Raw genomic sequence first — 20382 nt, forward strand, 5'->3', positions numbered from 1 at the left:
CGACTTGGGGCAACGACTCCCCAGCCCGCAGCGAGAGTCCGGCGCAGGCCGCCCCACGCTCGCCGCCCTCGGACCGGGCCCTTGCGGCAGCGGGGCGACGGCGGCGGAGGAAGAGCCGGCGGCCTCCAGATCTCCCTGCCGCGAGCAGCCGCGCGGCGACGAGGCCGAGCTGGAGGACGGGAGGGGGGGCCGCGGCGGCGGCGGCGGCGGGGCGGGGCGCGCGCCCTCGCCCGAGGAGATGGAGGAGGAGGCGATCGCCGGCGCCCCCGGGGACGAGACGGAGGACATGGACTTCCTGTCCGGGCTGGAACTGGCCGATCTGCTGGACCCTCGGCAACCGGACTGGCACCTGGAGCCCGGGCTCAGCTCGCCCGGGCCCCTCTCCTCCGGCGGAGGCTCGGAGAGCGGCGGCCTGTGGAGAGGGGACGACGACGACGAGTCTGCGGCCGCCGAGATGCAGCGCTTCTCGGACCTGCTGCAGAGGCTGTTAAACGGCATCGGCGGCGGCGGCGGCAGCGGCAGCGGCAGTGACAGTAGCGGCGGCGAAAAGAGGCGGAGGAAGGCCGGCGGAGGCGGCGGCGGCAGCGACAACAACAACCAGGCGGCGACCAAGAGCCCCCGGAAGGCGGCAGCGGCGGCCGCGCGCCTGAACCGGCTGAAGAAGAAGGAATACGTGATGGGGCTGGAGAGTCGAGTGCGGGGCTTGGCCGCCGAGAACCAGGAGCTGCGGGCCGAGAACCGGGAGCTGGGCCAGCGCGTGCAGGCGCTGCAGGAGGAGAGTCGCTACCTGCGGGCCGTCCTGGCCAACGAGACGGGCCTGGCTCGCCTGCTGAGCCGGCTGAGCGGCGTGGGACTGCGGCTGACCACCTCGCTCTTCAGGGACGCGCCCGCCGGGGACCACGACTACGCGCTGCCGGTGGGGAAGCAGCCGCCGCAGGACCTGCTGGAAGAGGACGACGCGGCGGGAGGAGTGTGCCTCCATGTGGACAAGGATAAGGTGTCGGTGGAGTTCTGCTCGGCGTGCGCCCGGAAGGCGTCGTCTTCTCTGAAAATGTAGGGTCAAGTAATCTGCTCTTTACCCGCGTTTCCCCCTCTCAGCTCCCTTAACACCATGTCAAACTCCTTAGTGGGACATCGTCACTGGACACATTTCAGGTGGAGAGAAAAAAAAAAAAAGTAATATTGAGTCTTTTAAGTGTTTAGCTAAAAGCATGAATGTGACACTGTAACCAACTCCCAATGATAACATGTGACTATTAAATCTCTCTGACAGTTTCTTTTTTAGGTGATTTCCTTCCTGCCAGGCTCCGTTGTAGGGGTTACAGAACAGTGGTTCCCGCCTCACCACCTGGTAAGGTTCCATCTCTTCACGTACCGCTCATGCTCTGCTGCTTAGTCTACTTTAATGGGCAACATCTCAATACTGTGTGTGCGTGTGGTTTTTTTTTTCTTTTTTCTTTTTTCTTTTTTGGAAGGCGGGAGGGGAATGTAATTTGGGCCCTGTCCACCCTGGAAACAGACTTGTGCTGGTCAGTAATGTATTTAAGATGCTTCTTCATGGTTGAAATAGCTGTTACTGTGTCCCCTTGTTCAGACTTGCGTGTACCTAGCTCTTCTGTCCCCAGTGTGGACATGGCCTTGGATGACATCGATTCCAACTGTACACTGAAAGCTGCTAATAGAGATACAGTTTGGAGACAGTGAAACAGGTGAAGTGGAATGGAAGTTCCGAGTTGTACAAGGTGCAAATTGGAATTCCAGTATTAGAGCAACTTTGCAGAGGTTGACCAATAAGTGTTTGGGGCATGCACAAAGGTGATAGTTATTTTGCTGGAGGTGACAACAAAATAACTCTTAAATATTCAGTAATGCCTTTTAGTTTTAAGTAGGAGATCTAGAACTACAATATTCAGATGAACAGATTTTAATATCTCACTGTTAGAGAAGTTGGAAATTAACATGCGTATCAGACTCCTGTGTTAGCTAATTGAAGGAGGACTAAGAATGGTTAATGAAATGCTTCTTTGAGGACCAGCACAGTGATGACCCTATCACTGAGTATGAATAAATTGTTGAACACCTTTATTTTTGTTGTATTAAAATTTTAGGTTAAATTTATGTATGATTCGATTTTGAAGGTTATGAAATGTGAATGAAAACATGTAAAGTGAGGCTTCACAAAGAATCTTATTTTCCATATTTCAAAGGTATTTTAAAAATTGAGTGGTGCTGACTACTTAATGACACGATTGACACTTTTTCCAAAGATGGGATATATTCTTCCCTTGAAGTTCTCTATTGTCTATTGTCCAATTGTATAAATTGAGTTATGGTGGCCTTCAGTGTAACAGGCATTAAGAAATTCTTTGTTAAAAAAAAAAGAAAGAAAGAAAAGAAATTCTTTGTGAAACATCACTGTTTGATAAAGTATATACCTATTTAGCATCCTTGTTTTTCTTTGTGCTAAAGTGGATACAGCTGTTGGGGCAGAAGAGACGGGACCAGCTGCTGGCCACATTTCCTGCTTTATTTTAAAAGGTAGTATAAGAAATAAGGAAAAGAGGTAATATCAGGGCTTCTGCTGTCTTTTCTTTTAAAATGTTCATAATTAAAAGTTATTCCAGCAGTCCAAAGATGTAAGTTATCTTACACACAAAATGTTTTATTTTGTTGTTATTTGGTTATGAAAATGGAATCCTTGTTCTTGCACAACTGTAAATGTTTTGTTTCTAGATAATACTAGTTGAGACTTAACGGTCTCTGGTTTCCAGTGCATCACAGCAATTTTGTAAAACCATCTTCTGCACTTGAGCATGAATGGGTAGTAGCCAAACTCACAGCCTGGAGTTATGAATCTGCTTATATCTAAGTGCAGGAGCAAGCCCCTCACGATGCAGCTGCATGGATTTTTAGTGCCTACTGAATTATACATAAACATATATATATAAACCAAAAGTAGTTGGAAAATTATTTAAAATGACTAATTTGTGCTATCATTATGAAATATGTTAAATGTAGATTTTTGAAACAGAAGTCTTGAATTGAAATTTAATTAATACTTGAACATTTTGTATATATTTCTTTGTATATAATTTTGTGCAGTACCAATGACAAAAATATGGTGTCATAATAAAACCAGGTTTGTTGATCTTTCAGTTATGGGCTCAAAGAATTTTTTCATCTCTAATATGACATTGAAAAATAATGGATGAGAATAGGAAAAATGATTGTTAATGCTGACTGTGGGTCTTAAAGGTTCTGGAAGCAGTAAGTGCGTTTTTCTAAAAATTATACCATTCCTTGGAATATTTTCTTCCTAACATCAGTGCTTTTCCTGCATTATTTGAAGTTGGGGCTGGGGAAAACAGTAGTCAAAAGCTTTCTGAATTGGGATGTTTTGAAATTCCAAGTATAGATTTTTAGAATGTCATTTTATAAATGGCAGTTTTTGAAAATACTTGATTAAGAACTTTTGAAAGTGGAGATTAGTATCACCTATTTTTAAAGCTGCTTTGTTAGGTTACTTATGTTTTAACTGTCTTTTCTTAGTTTCCATTTCATTTTTTTTTCCCTCTAATTTTGGTGACTCAGTGATTTTTGTCATTTTTTGCATCAACTTCATAGTCTTGTTTTACATGGTATTGCATGTACTTAGGACCTGTCTAATAGGGGCTTTAAATAAATTTGGTCATATTTATGTATAAACACATTTTACTGTAAATGTCTTGAGTTTCTGAATTTACAACAGATCTGTTTATTTCAGTATGTAGTAAACAATATCTTAAAAGTGTCCTATTCACTACTTGTTAATTAAAAAAGTTATGATTAATATGAAACTGTTGTCTTACTATTTTTAGAAAATTGTGTTCTGGTGAATAATAGTTGTATAAAGATTTCTGGAATATATGGATTGTTTTGAAATTTTCCGGTTTGGTTTTATTTACTGTAATGGATGAAAATAGCATTTGGGCAATCTTTTTTTTCCCTCTGAATTTTGCCTCTATGGCAAAATGATACAGAACTAGACTACAGACGTCGCTTTTTAATATTTGTCTTCTGATGGTGACAGGAATTCATACATTAACTGAACTAACATCATACTGACCTACTATTTCTATCATATTGACTACTGTTTCTGTACTTCCTTGACCTGACTTAACTAAAATGTCCGTGTTTGTTAAAATGTAGTCACACCTCTGATATAAGCCGACAAAAAGTGTTCAAAATATTTTAAATATTTGTACATTTTATAATCACTAAATTAATCTCTCTCTCTTCTCTTTGAACAGCTTAGCAGTGTCTGCAAAAGCGAATCTTTTCCTACAACCTGTTAACTGACTGGACTGATGGTAACAAAGTAGTTGTGGGAGCCATGTCTGTCAAAAATTTGGCATCTGCTGAAAAAAATGAATGCCATTTTCAAGTTCCCAAATTACTGCTATAGTGGTTTCACTTTCCAGAAATGGAGATTTGAAAAGATTCTCTGGAATCCTTGAAAGACTTAATAGAAATACATGAGACTAAGTTAATTTTGGAACAAAATTATACTTTTTTTTGGTCTTTCAAAGGAATGATACTCAGTTCTTCGAATACCTTTTTAAAAATTGTAACTATTGGAGAAGAGATTATAGTATTTCATCAAGGAGTATTAGATTCTTTACATAATCAAGAGCATATTCTATGGAATTATGATAAACAAGCCATCAGAGATCACAGGCATATCATGAGTTTGTATTTCCTGGAACATGAAAGATAATCTGAAGTACAGACAGATCTTGCCAAGTAGAATATGAAAGTTAATGTCAAGTCCTTAACTATAAAGAGTAATTTTTTTAAATAGAAGCATTGTCTGTATATCTTTGAAAAAGTTGACTTATGATAAAATGTGTGGGTAGTTAATTGCAATTCAGGGTAATATTAGGATGTGTGGATTCTGAGGTTTTGGCTTCTTGCGCTTTCTCTGAGTACTTGACACAAAATTTTTTGAATATTTCGAGTTTTCTAATGAATGGTATACTAGTTTCTACTGTTTCATTTAATTAAAATTTCTCTAGTGTTATGTAAGGGCTTTAGTATTCTGGATGATGGGAGTGGCTTTTTTCATGGAATATGGGGTTTTATTTAATCGAAACATTTCTCCAGTTTATTACAGTGTGAAAAAAACACTCAAAACTCTGGATTGTTTTATTTCATTTTTGTTGGATTGTGTTAATACATTCTTTTACCTGGTCTAGACCTAGCTATACTATCTTATCTTACATTTGGGAAGTATGCAGATGATAGACGTGGGAAATGGTAGGACATTAGCTCTTATTTCTTTCCAGAATAATTTACTATAACTACTATACAGTTTATTATATAGTATTATACAAAACCTATTAAATCCACTCAGTTTCTTGTATTCTAAGTGTATTCAGTGTCTGTTACGCCTGGCAGCAGACTATTCCCAGTAGCGTCTACAGTGACTAATAGGTGTTTTTACAGTACCAACAGTACAGCCGATTGTAATTCTACAACCAATGATTAGGCATCAACTATTCTGCTTTGATGGAACACAGTGAATAATTCACTTTTAATGAGTAATTATTTTTTAAAAGATGTGATTACCAAGTTTAGCATTTTGAAGGTTTAGTTTAAGGTCTTACTAACTTAGGTTTTTAAGCTAAACAATCTGATAATGAGGTAGTAATATATTTTTAAGTTTTTAGTTTTTTCCCAGACACATTATCAATACAAAGTTTTGAGACCCTCCCAAATGTTTATTTTTATACTTTACTGTGTGTTTTTTCTTCACAACCTGGATAGTTAACCACTTAAGCCAGGAATCAAAAAGGGGGAGATTTTTCATTAGAAACTTGTAGAATGTTTTGTTTGGCAAGCACAATATATTTCACACATTTGAACTTTAATACCTCAATACTCTCTTCACCAGTTACTCCCTGTGGTCTTATCAGACTGAGCTCTGATCTAGACTACAAATGGTCATTTATTTTAAAGTGAAGAAGAATTAATCTGGAGGTATTTTAAATTTGATTCAGAAAGTAGCTTTATCATTAGGAACAATGTAAAATTAGAGAAAAACAATTTTTTTTTAAGATATAGAAAGTTGCTCACTAATTCCTTTCTCTTTGCTTTGGTTACTGACAGTAGTGTTTTTATTCCTATTTTTTTACTTTCCCCCAATTTGTGCATTCAGGATTTCTTACTCAGCTGTTTCCCCGAGTTTTTTAAAAGAAGCCAGTACACAACAGGCTTTAATAATTTTTAAAATTTTATTGAGCCAAAATTACTTGTTTTGATGAGAATGTTTTGCTCAGTTTTTAGTTATTCTAATTTTACAATCTAAAAGTGTTGGTATACATAGGTGCAGTCACAAATGGTGTTTTGAGCATTTGTGTACTTCTGCTAATATTCAGGCGAATTTTATTGGTGAGCCAACTTCCTTTAGAATGTGCCTCCAAATTCTGTATCTTTCCTATTATATACCCATTGAGGTCAGTTTCTTAGACTTCCCCCTCTGGATTTCAGTGTACTTATAGTACACTAAATTTATATTACAAATTTATATTAAGTATAATATATGAATCCTTTCTTTTTAGAGCCAAATAACTGTAAATTGTAAAAGACAGATTTAAATAGTTCGCTGTCACTGAACTATTAAAAACGATTTTCCTGACTGAGGCAGTGTTCTTTAGGTCTTGGCTACAAATGACTTTCCTTAAATTATAATGCAGATTCATATGTCATATTCCCCCTGACCAAAAATTTTAGTAAGGTAGATTTATAGCAAGATTTGAAATAACAATGCTCTTTGGCTTATGTTGCCCATTTTATTAATTGAAAAGATGATTTAAGAAATACATGACATAAAGGACATATTAGAAAGAGATCCTGAAGCCGTTGTGAATTCTATTTATTTATAGACTAGAGGCCCGATGCATGAAATTTGTGCAAGAGTAGGCCTTCCTTCCCTCTGGCACCTGGAACCCAAGCTTCCCTGGCAGCCCCGCCTTCATCCGGAAGAACATCCGGTCTAATTAGCATATTACGCTTTTATTATTATAGATGGTATGCTTGGGAATAAATACTGTGGGAATGTTTAAGGATATGTGAGGAAACAGTTTGCACTAATTTAGTTGCATCAGTGGGTTTTAAGTTATCCAAATTGATTATACCCTTCTCTGCTTTTTAAGAAGTCTAATTTAGTATTTTGGCTTTCTTGTTTTTGAAGTTAGCAATAACTTTTAATCCTTGTTTTCACTGTGACAGGTAGAACTCTGCTTTAAATAAAAGTGACAGAATGCAGATGAAATACATAATTTGGGGTCAGAACTTTATCTTGATACTTTAGCTTGTAGAATAGGTAACTTTTTTTTCCTTTTAAATACCTGTTAAAGGTAAATCATCTGCTTTCTGAAAAATTGAAAATGTAATTTTAAAATTTCACTTAAATAATCTTCAGCTGCATTGCTTTCTTTAGAGATACTGAAAGCCTATTTCATGAAGGTGCTCCTTCTAGATGATAGGCTATGTTCTTTTTTTATATATAATTTTAAGTAGGATAACATCACAACCGTTGTCACTAATACAGTATTTGGAAGGAATAGTTAAGATACTTGTGAATATGATCTGTGATATCACTTAATATTTTGTTTGGTACAATTGGCTTGTTTCATCAGAAAAGTATTGGTCTAGATAGGTGCTGTCCAATACTGTAACCTTTAGCCACATGTAGCTAAAACCTTAAAATTTACAAGTTATTCATTTGCATTAGTCATATTTCAGATGCTCAATGGCTCGTAGCTAACATTGTCAGTCAGATATAAAACATCACAGAAAGTTCTGTTGGACAATGCTGATTTAAATGCTGTCACAAAAGAAAATCATTTAAATAATTGAGATCAAAAGTTTTAGGAAGGGGCCCAGCTGGTGTGTTTCCCGTCAACCCATGAACCAGGTCAGGGTTTGATTCCAGTTCAGGGCATAAGCCTGGGTTGCCAGCTGCATCCCCGATAGGGGGTGTACAGGAGGCAGCTGATCAATGATTCTCATCATTGATGTTTCTCCCTCTCCCTCTCTCTGACATCAATAAAAAATATAATAAAAAAAAGTTTTAGCAAGGGGAACATAATAGGTCATGTCTAATATTTAAATAATCTATCTTAGGAAGTAAAGAAAGACTAGGATATTTCAGAAAAAACCAGTAGCAATAGGAGTATGGCTACCATATGAGTGCCTGATAGCATCAGGTAGGTGCTATGTTAGGCAAATTACATGTTAGGTAATACCAATATTGAGTGAGGTTAATGGTGAGCATTGAGGGCCAGAGAGGCTAGTTAACTTGCTTAGCATCACAGAGCTTAAACAAAGGCTCAAAGTCTGTGATTCTAAAGAACTATTCCATACTAGATGGGAACTTCAAAGGTAGGATCAGCCTGTCTTCTAAGACTATAGCTTTCCAAGGATATAAATAGGTGACTTTTGAAGCATGTAGCTATATAATTAGAGCTCAAGTTGAGCCTGAATAACCATCTGTAAAGAATACTGGAATTGATCCCTCTGTGAGGAAGGTTAATGAAAATGTTCTGAGAGTCTGGATTAATACCAGTGGAAACAATGAATTAGGAAACTGAAGTGTAAATAACATTTGGTGGTATACTGATATTCCCACTCCACCCCCCATTTTCATTCCTGTTTGGATTCATTATGAAGTCTTCACTAAACTGTTTTATGGTTGTGTTTTGTTTTGTTTTTTCTCTCTGTTAAAGATCAAACTCTGCCTAATTTAAAGGCATAGAGCAAGTGTGGTGAAGACACTACTGGGCAAACTAGAGAAGTCAGGCTCTTGTTTAAGTGGGTAGCCTTTAGTGGTATTTAGTACGTCTCATTAGAGTTGTACCTCATGATAAATTATAAGTCTACTAGAGGCCTGGTACATGAAATTCGTGTACGGTTGGGGTCCCTAGGCCTGGCTGGCTATCAGGGCCTGGCTGGAGAGGAGGCAATGGTGGCCGGGCCGGGCGCAGAAGGAACACACTGATGCCACCGTTGTCGGTGCCCCACCACCACACAGTTCCCTGCCTCCCCCCTCCGCCTTCCCTTGCCACTACGCTGCCACCGTGGTGGGCGGGTGGCGGGCCGATCAGGGCCTGTGGCAGTGGAGAGACAGCATGGGAGATTGGCCGCTGGCCCCAAGGAGGGAGCCAGCCCTCAGCCCTCCTGGGAAGGGCCACGTCCACTGCCACCCACCCCCAATTCCCTATCCCAGCCCCAAGGCCAGCCCCAATCGGACCATCGGGGCCTGCCGGCTGGAGTGGGTAAAGACCACGGGAAGTTGGCTGTGGGAACGCACTGACCACCACGGGGCAGCTCCTGCATTGTCTGCCCCTGGGTGGTGAGCGTCATAGTGACCAGTCGTTCCGGTCACTTAGGCTTATATATATAGATGTTCATATAGTAGACATTGGTTATTCTTAGAGTTTTATTTTTGTGTACACATTTGCTTAACAATCACTGAATTTTTAGGCCAGGTTCAGGTAATTGAAGAGCCTTTATAAGTAGTTTATATTGCCTAGAACTAAGGTATGCTGAAAACCCAGTCTGGAGCAAAATGGGAAATAACATCTTTCTAAAGATAGGTTGAGAAATTCTGATCCAGTAGGTTAAGATGTTTCCTCTCTCTGGTAGCAGGGCTGAGGAATACCTGTAAGAAAATATTAAGAACAGTTCACTAGAAAAGATCGTTGTGTCAAGTGGCAAACCAATATACAATGTATGTATTAATCTCAGAAGTTAAATAGTTTATTTTTTTATATATATTTTATTGATTTTTTACAGAGAGGAAGGGAGAGAGATAGAGAGTTAGAAACATAGATGAGAGAAACATCGATCAGCTGCCTCCTGCACACCTCCTACTGGGGATGTGCCCGCAACCCTGGTACATGCCCTTGACCGGAATCGAACCTGGGACCTTTTAGTCCGCAGGCCGACGCTCTATCCACTGAGCCAAACTGGTTTCAGCAGAAGTTAAATAGTTTAAAGATTAAGGCATTACTACTATTAGTCCTCAAAACTGTCTCTTTGGGGCTTTTTTTTTTTTTTTTTTGCCTCTCAGTTCACCAATGGAGGCTCATAGAGCATAGACTGCTTGATATAAGAGTTCAGAGAAAAACGATTATTTTGGAGTAGAAGGCTTATAGCTAGACATTTTCTGATGGAAATGCTCAAATTCTTAAGAACATTGTATATATAACACTAGAAATTTGTGAACCGGGGGTGGGGGGGGCTCCTCAACCTGGCCCACACCCTCTCACATTCCGGGAGTCCTCAGGGGATGTCCAACTGATGGCTTAGGCCCATGGGAGTGGGCCCAAGCCGTCAGTCGGACATTCTCAGCGATGCTGCGGAGGTGGGAGAGGCTCCTGCCACTGCCTCTCCACTTGCCAGCCGTGAGCCCAGCTCAGCTTCTAGCTGAGCAGCGCTCCCCCTGTGGGAGCACACTGACCACCAGGGGGCAGCTCCTGGTTGAGCATCTGCCCCCCGGTAGTCAGTGTGTGTCATGGTGACCAGTCGGGTCTGCTGTTCAATTGATTTGCATATTAGCCTTTTATTATATAGGATGGTTTTAGAGCTAAAAATATTATTTGTAGCTTTGTAAGTTCTAAATTAACATAAACTGTAAATTAAGGTTACCAACCTGAACTACACACCCAAGAGGTACAGTGTGGTAAGTTTCAAGAACTGTTTTCAAATTCTTAAGAATAGTTATTTATAAGGAAAAGAAAAAGTCTGAACTCCTTCAAATCAAAAGGTAACAATGCTGTAGAAAATGTATTTGCTGTTTTAAATTACATATTTTCTAGGTAATCATTTATAAAAGTTTTTCAATGATTATGAGAAAACAAAGAATCCTACCTGGCTGCTAGGCCACCATTCACAGGAATAGCCAAGAAAACAGGGTACAGACCACCAAAAACAAGTCCAACCAATCCACCTCGTATTGTGGTACAGGTTTCACAATGCAAATCACCTAGAAAACAAATTAGTTGTGGTGATGAAGATCATGATAGTCAAGCAAACATGAATGCAAGGCCCCCTTATATCAGCGGTTCTCAACCTGTGGGTCGCGACCCCTTCACAGGGGTCGCCTAAAACCATCGGAAAACACATATATAATTACATACTGTTTTTGTGGTTAATCACTATGCTTTAATTATGTTCAATTTGTAACAATGAAAATACATCCTGCATATCAGATATTTACATTACGATTCATAACAGTAACAAAATTACAGTTATGAAGTAGCAACGAAAATAATTTTATGGTTGGGGGTCACCACAACATGAGGAACTGTATTAAAGGGTCGCGGCATTAGGAAGGTTTAGAACCACTGTTTATGTATGTGTTTTCCGATGGTCTTAGGCAACCCCTGTGAAAGGGTCGTTAGACCCCCAAAGGGGTCACGACCCACAGGTTGGTGACCAACAGGTTGAGAACCGCTGCCTTATATGTGTCACAAAGACTCAATTTTTCAGGCAGTGATAGAGCAAATGCAATTCTGTAAGGCATGTTAAAAGGTATAATTACATGTACAGATAACCTAAAATAGCTAGGAGTAACTGATGACCATCCTAGGAAAAATTCTCTAATTTTTCTGAACTTGACTGAATATAATTTCGGTTTGCGCTGCATTCAGCTTACTACATGTGTATTAAACTTTTAATCTATGGGAATTTTGCTTTACAATTTATACTTCATCTTATATTTTTACATTACATAGTGTGACTTTATGAAATTCTTTATTCATTTCTAAATTAGTATAAAGTATATTAAAAATAGAAAGGTAAGTTGTAACTTAATGTTTTCCTCAGTCAGTCTGTTCAATTCATTAGGCAATAGGTTTCCCTGGACCATAAAAGTTCTTTCCACAGTGATTATAGGGATTCAAGCAAAACAGTCATATAATTTAAACAAACTGAGAGCAGCACTTAGCAGAAGAGAATTTAAATGAGTTGCTTCCCTCTCCACCACCACTTGTAGTAATACTTTTATTTTAAATTATTAAAACCTTTTTCATGATTAGCTATACTCAAAGCACTTGGCACATATGGTAAACTGTCAAAAAATCTCCATACATTTAATAATTCTGGTATGTACATGAAGTGCTTTGAGAGGTTTACTATTCCCATAAAAATATTTTTTCCCTTTAAGGAATTCTCTGTAAATTTTTTTAAAAAAAACTAAGGCGGTCAGCATTTTTTAAAATTAAGTTTCAAAATATTCTTTATTCTAAGCACTGTAGGAAAGATAAGTTAGATAAAGGAAAGTATTTAGAACTGCCATGTATGTGCACTTGTTTGGTAGTCCATACTAATATGAATTAATTGCCATTTTAACAATTAATATAAGGTGCAAATAATATATACCAAATCAAACTATGGGGATAGTGAAATGGAATTTACCTGTATTCAATGGTAAACTTACAACACTTTTGTAAGATATGTCCGCTGTCAAAAATGGGATCACTGCCATTGGTAAACCAGCAGCTATACGAGCCTGTGTCACATTTAAGACGCGTCGAAAAAGACTGTTTGCTATTAGGCCACAGAGAGCAGCATTAAGTCCAATATATGTTGATCCATGTTCAAGCAGATTCCTGAGTGGGTGAAGAAGAAAATAGTAATTTCTTTGGCTCTACTGTGTGTTAGGGAGCTCCCAACATTACTGGCATATGTTAGAGAACCAAGCAGGACTTAACAGGATACAACATTTATCCCTTATAGCTCCATAAAACAAAAAACCTTTAAAATGTTTTACATACAGATTTTTATTCTAAAAGGCTTCTGAATTTGGTAACACTTAAGGGTACAGTGATACATCTATATTTTACTAAGTATACTTTGTGATTTTGCAGAAGATATTAGTATAGAAATTTCCCTCAAATATAGATAGCCAGGAAGAGCTTGAAGAGTCTAATTTGGATGCCTCTCCTCTAGGCTCCCCAAATACCCAATACTTCTCCTTCTCTAGCACAACACATTATAAGGAGTTCTCCACTAGTGTTCCCCACTGTAAGCAAGTTGAGGACAATGGATACAAATTCCTCTTGGTTTCAATAGCACCTGACACACAGAAGGCATTCAAAGAGGTGAAGATAATGTTTCAGTTCATCCCTAAAGCATTAGCTTCAGGATTCAGGGATTGGAAGAGGACTAACATGTAAGGGATAACCTTATAACAACCCATTGAAATAATAATAAATTGATGTTTTGAGATAAGAAGTGGTTTTTAAGCTATGGTATGGGCTAATTTAAAACATGTTCTGAGCATTCTTTCGTTTTGGAAAAAATGCCTAAAATTATTGCTGGATATTGAAAGTACTCCAAACTCTTCAGCCTACCATTAAACTTTACCACCTTACCTTGCCATCTACAACACAGGTGGTGTCGATCTCTGAAAATTCTCATTACTCTTTTTTTTTTCAAATTGAATTTATTGGGGTTACATGCTTCATAAAACCATACAGATTTCAAGTGTATGGTTTTGAAATCTGTAAAACACCATCTGCACACTGCATCATGCACCCATCCCTTGATGCAAAGTCTCTTTTAATATGTTTATTTTCTAATTCCATTATTCTTAGCCAAACTAGCCACACAATGATCTCTCTGACTTCTATGTTTATTTAATACTCTTAGCACAGCTTTCCTAGTTAATTAGTAATGGAGCTTCTAAAAGGTATTACTTTTCTTAACCTTTCACGCAATCATGTTACTATAGACAGACTTGCTGCTCAAGGCAAAAACATTTACCATCAACCTTCACTGTTTTCAGTTTTATAATTAGGATGAAAGACATGTAAACTGAAGATAAAACATGTCTGAATAAATGGTAATAGCAACAGGAGAGAGGCAGTTTAGTAACTTAACATAAGATAATTTTTAAAGAGTGATGAGAGCCTAGAGAAGAACCCACCAAACAACAAAAAACACGAATGTTTTTGTGGGAGTTAGAAATTTCAACACTTCCTCTAAAATAGTGTTATTTTATCTTCATAACAATCCTGTTCAATATTTATCATCTCTATTTTAATCATAAGAGTGAATGCTCAGAAGTAATTTGCCCACACATTTTTACATATTTTAATATATTACTGTAAAATATAAAAATAAATATGTAAACAAAACAAATACAACTGGAATCTGAATAGCAAAGTTTGTTATCTCCCAACCAGGTTTTAATTTACTATAGCTTTAAGTTACATTTTTTAAGTTAATAAATCAATAAGTACAAAATTATCTAGTAGACCCTTTACCAGTCAATTTTCCAAAAAAGTGCCTATAAAACTAGCCACTCATGGCATTTTATAAGGTACATAAAATAACTAGACATATGAACTAAACAGGTAAAATACAAGACCAAAGTTAACAAGTGGCAATAAATATATGGTGTGTAAAATTACTTTGTACTTCAAACCCATCCAATTTTTATCTCAACTGCCACCACCCCACCATCACCATGCACCAGGATTACTATGTGTTTTCCTTTTGGTCTTTTCTACCTTAAATCTGTTTTCCAAAAAGAAACTACTATAGTTCATTCTGTTGTCTTCACAGACCAGTACATTTCCTACATAGCCTTTTTCTGTTTAATAACACCTTAAAGATCTTTTAACCATGATCCTATTCTCTTGAGATTCCTTGTCTAGCTATGTGTGTTAAACGGCCTTCTCTATCATGGTCTGCATAGTGATAATATGAATTAAAGACATTAAAAGCTATTTTAAAGTTTTGATATTTGAATGAGTCCACAAATGTACATTTGACTATACTCTAAGCCAAATAGGAAAAATGAGAACCATCATAGAATTAGATATGTCCAAAGATATGAATTCTAGCCTTGACTTCAAGCTAAATGGTTAATTGTGCTGGGCCTTAGTTTTCTCAAGGCAAGAAAACGTTGTTTTCTTCTGATATTCTATGTTATTTACACAGAAACCAAGTAAATTTGAGATAATAAATATTCACCTAGTAAAAGATATTTTTTAAATTAAGATGGGATCCTACCTTTCTGCTTCTGGAAGTTGGTTAATTTTTCTGTTTATGATGTCCAAAATGTGTTCTTTCTTGAAAGTATCATCTGATTCATGATTTTCCATCTTGGGCCTTAAAAAAATTAAAAATATCATTTTTCAATAATGTATATCTAGAGAAAACAAAAGGGCTTATAAAAAGCCTTTTGAAGACCATTAATAATTTCAAGAGAATTAGATATATAGATTGAATTCATAATCTACAGCACACCATACCTTCCCCCTTCCCAAAATGAATTCTAAGTGAAATAGAATCAATATGAAAAGCAGTGGATAGAGCTTCTAGGAATACAGACTATTTTTATAACCCTTAAAAAATATTCTTAATTTGCAAATAGCACCAAAAAACACAAAATTAATACTAAACTAACATTAAGAACTTGTGTTCATCAATAGACACCATAAAGATAAGCTAGTGTGTGAGTAATGTTTGCAATATAATTGACAAGAGTAGTTAGTAACCAGGATGTGTAAAGTACAAATCAATAAGAACAGAGCCAGCAACCCAACAGAAAAATTGAAAACAGGTTTGAACAAGCACGTTGCTGAAAGGAAAGCTAAAGAGCCAATGAACATAAAAATGTGCTTAACCTCATAATCAGGGAAATAGAAATTAAAACCAGAGTGATACGAATATGCGAGCTTAAGTTAGTTACACACACACACCCCTGACCATTTCAATTACTGGCAAGAATGTAGGGTAAGTCGTGTTGCAGGTGGAAGCATAAATTATATCCAGTTTGGGGAAAACCACTTTGGAAAGGAATTTGGTATTATTCAGTAAGTAGAAGACACACACCCAACAATTTCACTACAGCAGAAGTCAGCTAACTTTTCCTCTAAAGCAGGGGTCCTCAAACTACGGCCTGCGGGCCACATGCAAATACAAATATTGTATTTGTTCCCGTTTTGTTTTTTTACTTCAAAATAAGATATGTGCAGTGTGCATAGGAATTTGTTGACAGTTTTTTTTTAACTATAGTGCGGCCCTCCCACGGTCTGAGGGACAGTGAACTGGCCCCCTGTTTAAAAAGTTTGAGGACCCCTGCTCTAAAGGGCCAAATAGAATTCTAGGTTTGCGGTCACCTATAGATAGTCTTTGTTGAATACTTTTTAAAAATGTAAGAAATCATTCTTAGCTGTCTGGCTGTACAGACACTATAGGCCTCATCTGGCCCCCAGGCCAGTAGCTTGATCCCTGCACTAGCTGGGGTGCGTGTCAGAGCAGGCAACCGTGAATGATCCCGTTTCCCTGAATATTCGGCCATCGCTCCTCACCCAGGACGGCTCTGAGACAGGCAATGAGGCAAGTAGGGCCTCGCAAGGCACCCTTATGCATTGGCAGTAAGCCCGGGGTTAAATTCAAGTGCAGGTTTTTGTTTTGTTTTCCTCCTGGCTTGCTTTAAACACAAGGTCTTTTCTTCTAAGGTGGAAAATGAGACGGCAGGCGCCTCAGGGCCGACTCCTCTCCTCCCCTTCCGTCCCGTCCCGGGATCTCACTCCCGCTGTGCTTCTGATCCCCAGGCACCTCCTGCACTTCCCCCCGGGACGCAGTACCTTGTGCTCTCCCTACAGCCCTCGGCGCTGGCTCGGGCCTTCCTCGGCCCTACGGCTCACCGCAACCTTCACCCTGCTCGCGCGGGCGCAGCCATCTTTGGCCGACACGTGACTCGAGGGGGCGGGACCTCGGCCGCTGATTGGGCTCCGGGACGCCGGCCGCAGGCTTAGCGACTTCCTGCCCAGGGCGGGCTCCCAGCGAGCGAGGTGCCCGGCGTGTGAGCGGTGAGACTCTGACCAACGTGGGGAGTATCTGTCCACCTTCCCCTGCCTCCGAGGGCAGAGCCTGTAGACCGGGAAAGTCCCAGAGGAAAGTCGAGTGGCCCTAAAGCTGCCCTTTTCACCGATCGCCTATCCTGGGCACGTTACTTAACTTCCAGACCGATAGACCATATCTCCTGATGTGGACATGGGGTATCAGAAAACAGCACAGCCCTTGGCATACGCTGGGTGCTATGTTCAAAAGGTATTAAAAAGGAGCTGAGCCCTAGCTGGTTTTGCTCAGTGGGTAGAGCATGGGCCTGAGAATTGAAGGGTCCCGGGTTCGTTTCCGGCTAAGGGCACATGCCCAGGTTGCTGGCTTGATCCCCAGTGGGGGGCATGCAGGAGGCAGCCCATCAGTGATTCTCTTTCATCGTTGATGTTTTTCTCTCCCGCTCCCTTCCTCTCTGAAATAATAATAATAGTAAAAAGGAGCTGAGATTTCTTTGCACCCTCGATCTTCTTTGCCCTTGGAGCTCCCTGTGCCACGTTGCAATCTGGTTGTCTGTCCCACCTCAAGATAATCAGCACCTCCAGAGAAGGAGCTTGTTTTCTGAGGATTTCTCGGTGCCTTGCCTCGTACTGCTGATAAAAGCAGGAGTGGGTGAATGTGGCTAAGGAAAAACTGGAGAGCGAGGGAGCCCGGGGGCTCCACTACTCAGGACAATTGAGAATGAAAGTCTTGGGCCACGCCTCTGAATAGTCCCAGTTCTCATCCTAGCAGCCTCTCTCTCATCTATAAAACAGGGGAAATAACATTTTCTCTGATTATTTTGTGAATACGTGCGCGTTCAATGGAAGTGCTTGCCAGGGTTGCTTTGAAAATAATTGAGCTCTAGCAAAGGAGAAAGTGGTATTCCAGATAAAGAACAACTTCATAAGGCGAGGGGAGCAGGGTGAGAAGAGTCCCCAAAACTCCGTGGCGAAGAAGGATTTATCAGATGTCAAATATTCTCTAGGCAATGAATCAGAAAATAAAAACATCTTTATTTTTTTAATATATATTTTTATTGATTTCAGAGAGGGAGAGAGATAAACATCAGTGATGAGAGAGAATCATTGGTTGGCTGCTTCCTGCACACCCCCTACTAGGGATGGAGTCCACAACCTGGGCATGCCCTGACAGGGAATCCAACTTAACCTCCGACCTAGGTTAAGTTTATTCCTAAAGTACTCTATCCTTTTTAATGCTATAGTAAATGGGATTGTTTTCTTAATTTCCCTTTTGGGTTTGTCGTTGTTAGTGCAGTGAAACATAATTTTTGTGTGTTGATTTTGTATTCTGCAACTTTGATGAAATTGTTTTTAGGTGTAAGTTTTTTTCTGGAAATTTTTTTTCTATATATAAGATGATGTGATTTGTGAGCAGGGATAATTTTACTTTTTTTCCAATTTCTTGTCTGATAACTTTTGCTAGAATTCTCAGTGCCGTGTAGAATAGTATTGGCAAGAGTGGTTATTGCCTTGTTCATCATAGAGGATAAGCTTTCATTCTTCCACCATTGAGTACAGTATTAGCTGTGGGCTTTTCATGAGGCTTATATTCTGTGGTGTAGTTTCTTTTTATTCCTAGTTTGTTGAGTATCTATTATCATAAAACAGCATTGAGTTTTTCTGCATTGATTGCCATACTCATGCTGTCCTTGATTATGTTAATGTGGTGTATGACATTGATTATTTTTGCGTATTGAATTATTCTTGCATTCCAAGTATAAATCCCTCTTGGTCATGGTGTGTGATCCTCTTAATGTGCTGTTGAATTCAGTTTGCAATTTGTGCATGGGTGGGGTCCCTTGGGGTGGCCTGCGGGGATCGGGCCAAAACCCACAGTCCAACGCCACCTGCAGCTCCAACCTGCCACTTCCGCTCATCCAGGCCCCACTGCGCCTGCTGCAGGCTCATGCCCAATCAGTCCCAATCAGGAGAGGCTCATGCCGCTGCAGCAGTGCTCACCAGCCATGAGCCCTGTGTCTAGCGCCCTCCTGAGAGGAGTGGCCTGTGGGATCTGGCCAAAACTGGCTCTCTGACATCCCCTCAGGGGTCCCGGATTGTGAGAGGGCGCAGGCCAGGCCAAGGGACCCCACTGGTGCACGATCAGGGCCGGGGAGGGACTGGGACTTGGTAGGTTGGCCAGCCGGGGAGGGACCACAGGAAGGTTCGAGGGCGTGTCTGGCCCATCTTGCTCAGTCCTTATCGACAGGACCCCAGCAGCAAGCTAACCTACCAGTCCAAGCGTCTGCCCCCTGGTGGTCAGTGCACATCATAGTGAGTGGTTGATCAGCCTTAGCATATCATTAGCATATACGCTTTGATTGGTTGAACGGTCGACTGGTCACCAGACAACTGGACACTTAGCATATTAGGCTTTTATTATATAGGATTAATCAAGAACATTAATTAATATTTCTTTTCTTATGTCTTTATTTGGTTTTGGTATCAGTAATGTTGGCCTCATAGGATTGTGTTCCCTCTTCAATTTTTTTTCCCCTCTTCAATTCCTAAGAAGAGTTTAGAGAGAATTGGTGTTCATTCTTCTGGTCCTGGGCTTTTCTTTGTTGGGAGTGTTTTAATTACTGCTTCAATCTCCTTGCTAATTATATGTCTGTTCAAATTTATTTCTTCATGATTCAGTCTCGGTGGGTTACATGTTTCTAGGAATTGGCTCATTTCTTCCAGGTTATCTAGTTTGTTGGCATATAATTGTTCATAGAGTCTCTTATATTCCTTTTTATTTCTGTGACATCAGTTGTAAACTCCCTGCTTTCAGTTCTCGTTTTATTTATTTGAGTCTTCTTTCTTATTTAGTCTAGCTAGAGGTTTGTCAAATTTGTAAATCTGCTTAAAAAAAAAAACCAACTAAGAGTTCTATTTATTTTTTACATTATTTTCTATTTCAATCATTTCTGCTCTAATCTTTATTATGTCTTTCTGTCTGCTAACTTAGGGTTTAGTTTGTTCTTTAGTTCCTTGAGGTGTAGGTTTAGATTTTTTAGTTGCGATCCTTCTTTTTTAATGTGTTTATCGCTACAAACTTCTTAGTACTGCTGTCATAAGTTTTGATGTTGTACTTTTATTTTTGTTTGTTTCCAGATATTTTCTAAGTTCCCTTAGATTTTTTTGACCTATTGGTTGTTTGAGAATGCATTGTTTCCTTGACATTGGTCTTAACAATGATTTTTTAGATCTGACACAAAAAGCCAAGGCAACAAAAGCAAAAATAAACAAGTGGGACTACATCTAACTGAAAAGTTCTTCCAGGGAGATACCGCGACTCGGAGCAGGCTGGAGGAAGTGGGTGAGGGGTGTCCGCAGGCTTCCCTGCTCTCTGGGGCAGATTGCAGTTAGCCCCTAGGTCCGTGATGGCGAACCTTTTGAGCTCGGCGTGTCAGCATTTTGAAAAACCCTAACTTAACTCTGGTGCCGTGTCACATATAGAAATTTTTTGATATTTGCAACCATAGTAAAACAAAGA

General features: G+C 39.7%; 2 protein-coding genes across 2 annotated transcripts; one reads left to right on the plus strand and one right to left on the minus strand.

Annotated features, from left to right (window-relative positions):
- Positions 1 to 5: 5 nt before the first annotated feature.
- Positions 6 to 3836, plus strand: CREBZF (CREB/ATF bZIP transcription factor; the record flags this gene model as incomplete). Its single annotated transcript, XM_014459296.1, is given in 3 exon segments — positions 6 to 95; positions 98 to 1351; positions 1595 to 3836. Coding segments are annotated over 2 exon segments (1050 nt in total), but the record flags the coding sequence as incomplete, so codon positions are not given.
- Positions 3837 to 9467: 5631 nt separating this feature from the next.
- Positions 9468 to 16797, minus strand: TMEM126A (transmembrane protein 126A). The gene is made up of 5 exons (XM_006092904.3): positions 16650 to 16797; positions 15067 to 15165; positions 12463 to 12656; positions 10915 to 11029; positions 9468 to 9703 (listed from the first exon to the last, which is right to left on the minus strand). Exons 2-5 carry the CDS (start codon positions 15156 to 15158, stop codon positions 9511 to 9513), a joined length of 594 nt encoding a protein of 197 aa, XP_006092966.1. The 5' UTR covers positions 15159 to 15165; positions 16650 to 16797; the 3' UTR covers positions 9468 to 9510.
- Positions 16798 to 20382: the final 3585 nt, after the last annotated feature.

This window comes from Myotis lucifugus, unplaced genomic scaffold, assembly GCF_000147115.1.
Source record: "Myotis lucifugus unplaced genomic scaffold, Myoluc2.0 scaffold_106, whole genome shotgun sequence".
Taxonomy (NCBI): Eukaryota; Metazoa; Chordata; class Mammalia; order Chiroptera; family Vespertilionidae; genus Myotis; species Myotis lucifugus.

Coding starts and splice junctions, on each gene's coding strand:
- TMEM126A (XM_006092904.3), bottom strand. CDS start 15,158: ATGGAAAATCATGAATCAGATGATACTTTCAAGAAAGAACACATTTTG. Junction 12,657..15,066: donor CAACTTCCAGAAGCAGAAAG/GTAGGATCCCAT, acceptor TCACCCACTCAG/GAATCTGCTTGAACATGGAT. Junction 9,704..10,914: donor AATGGTGGCCTAGCAGCCAG/GTAGGATTCTTT, acceptor ATTTTCTTACAG/GTATTCCTCAGCCCTGCTAC.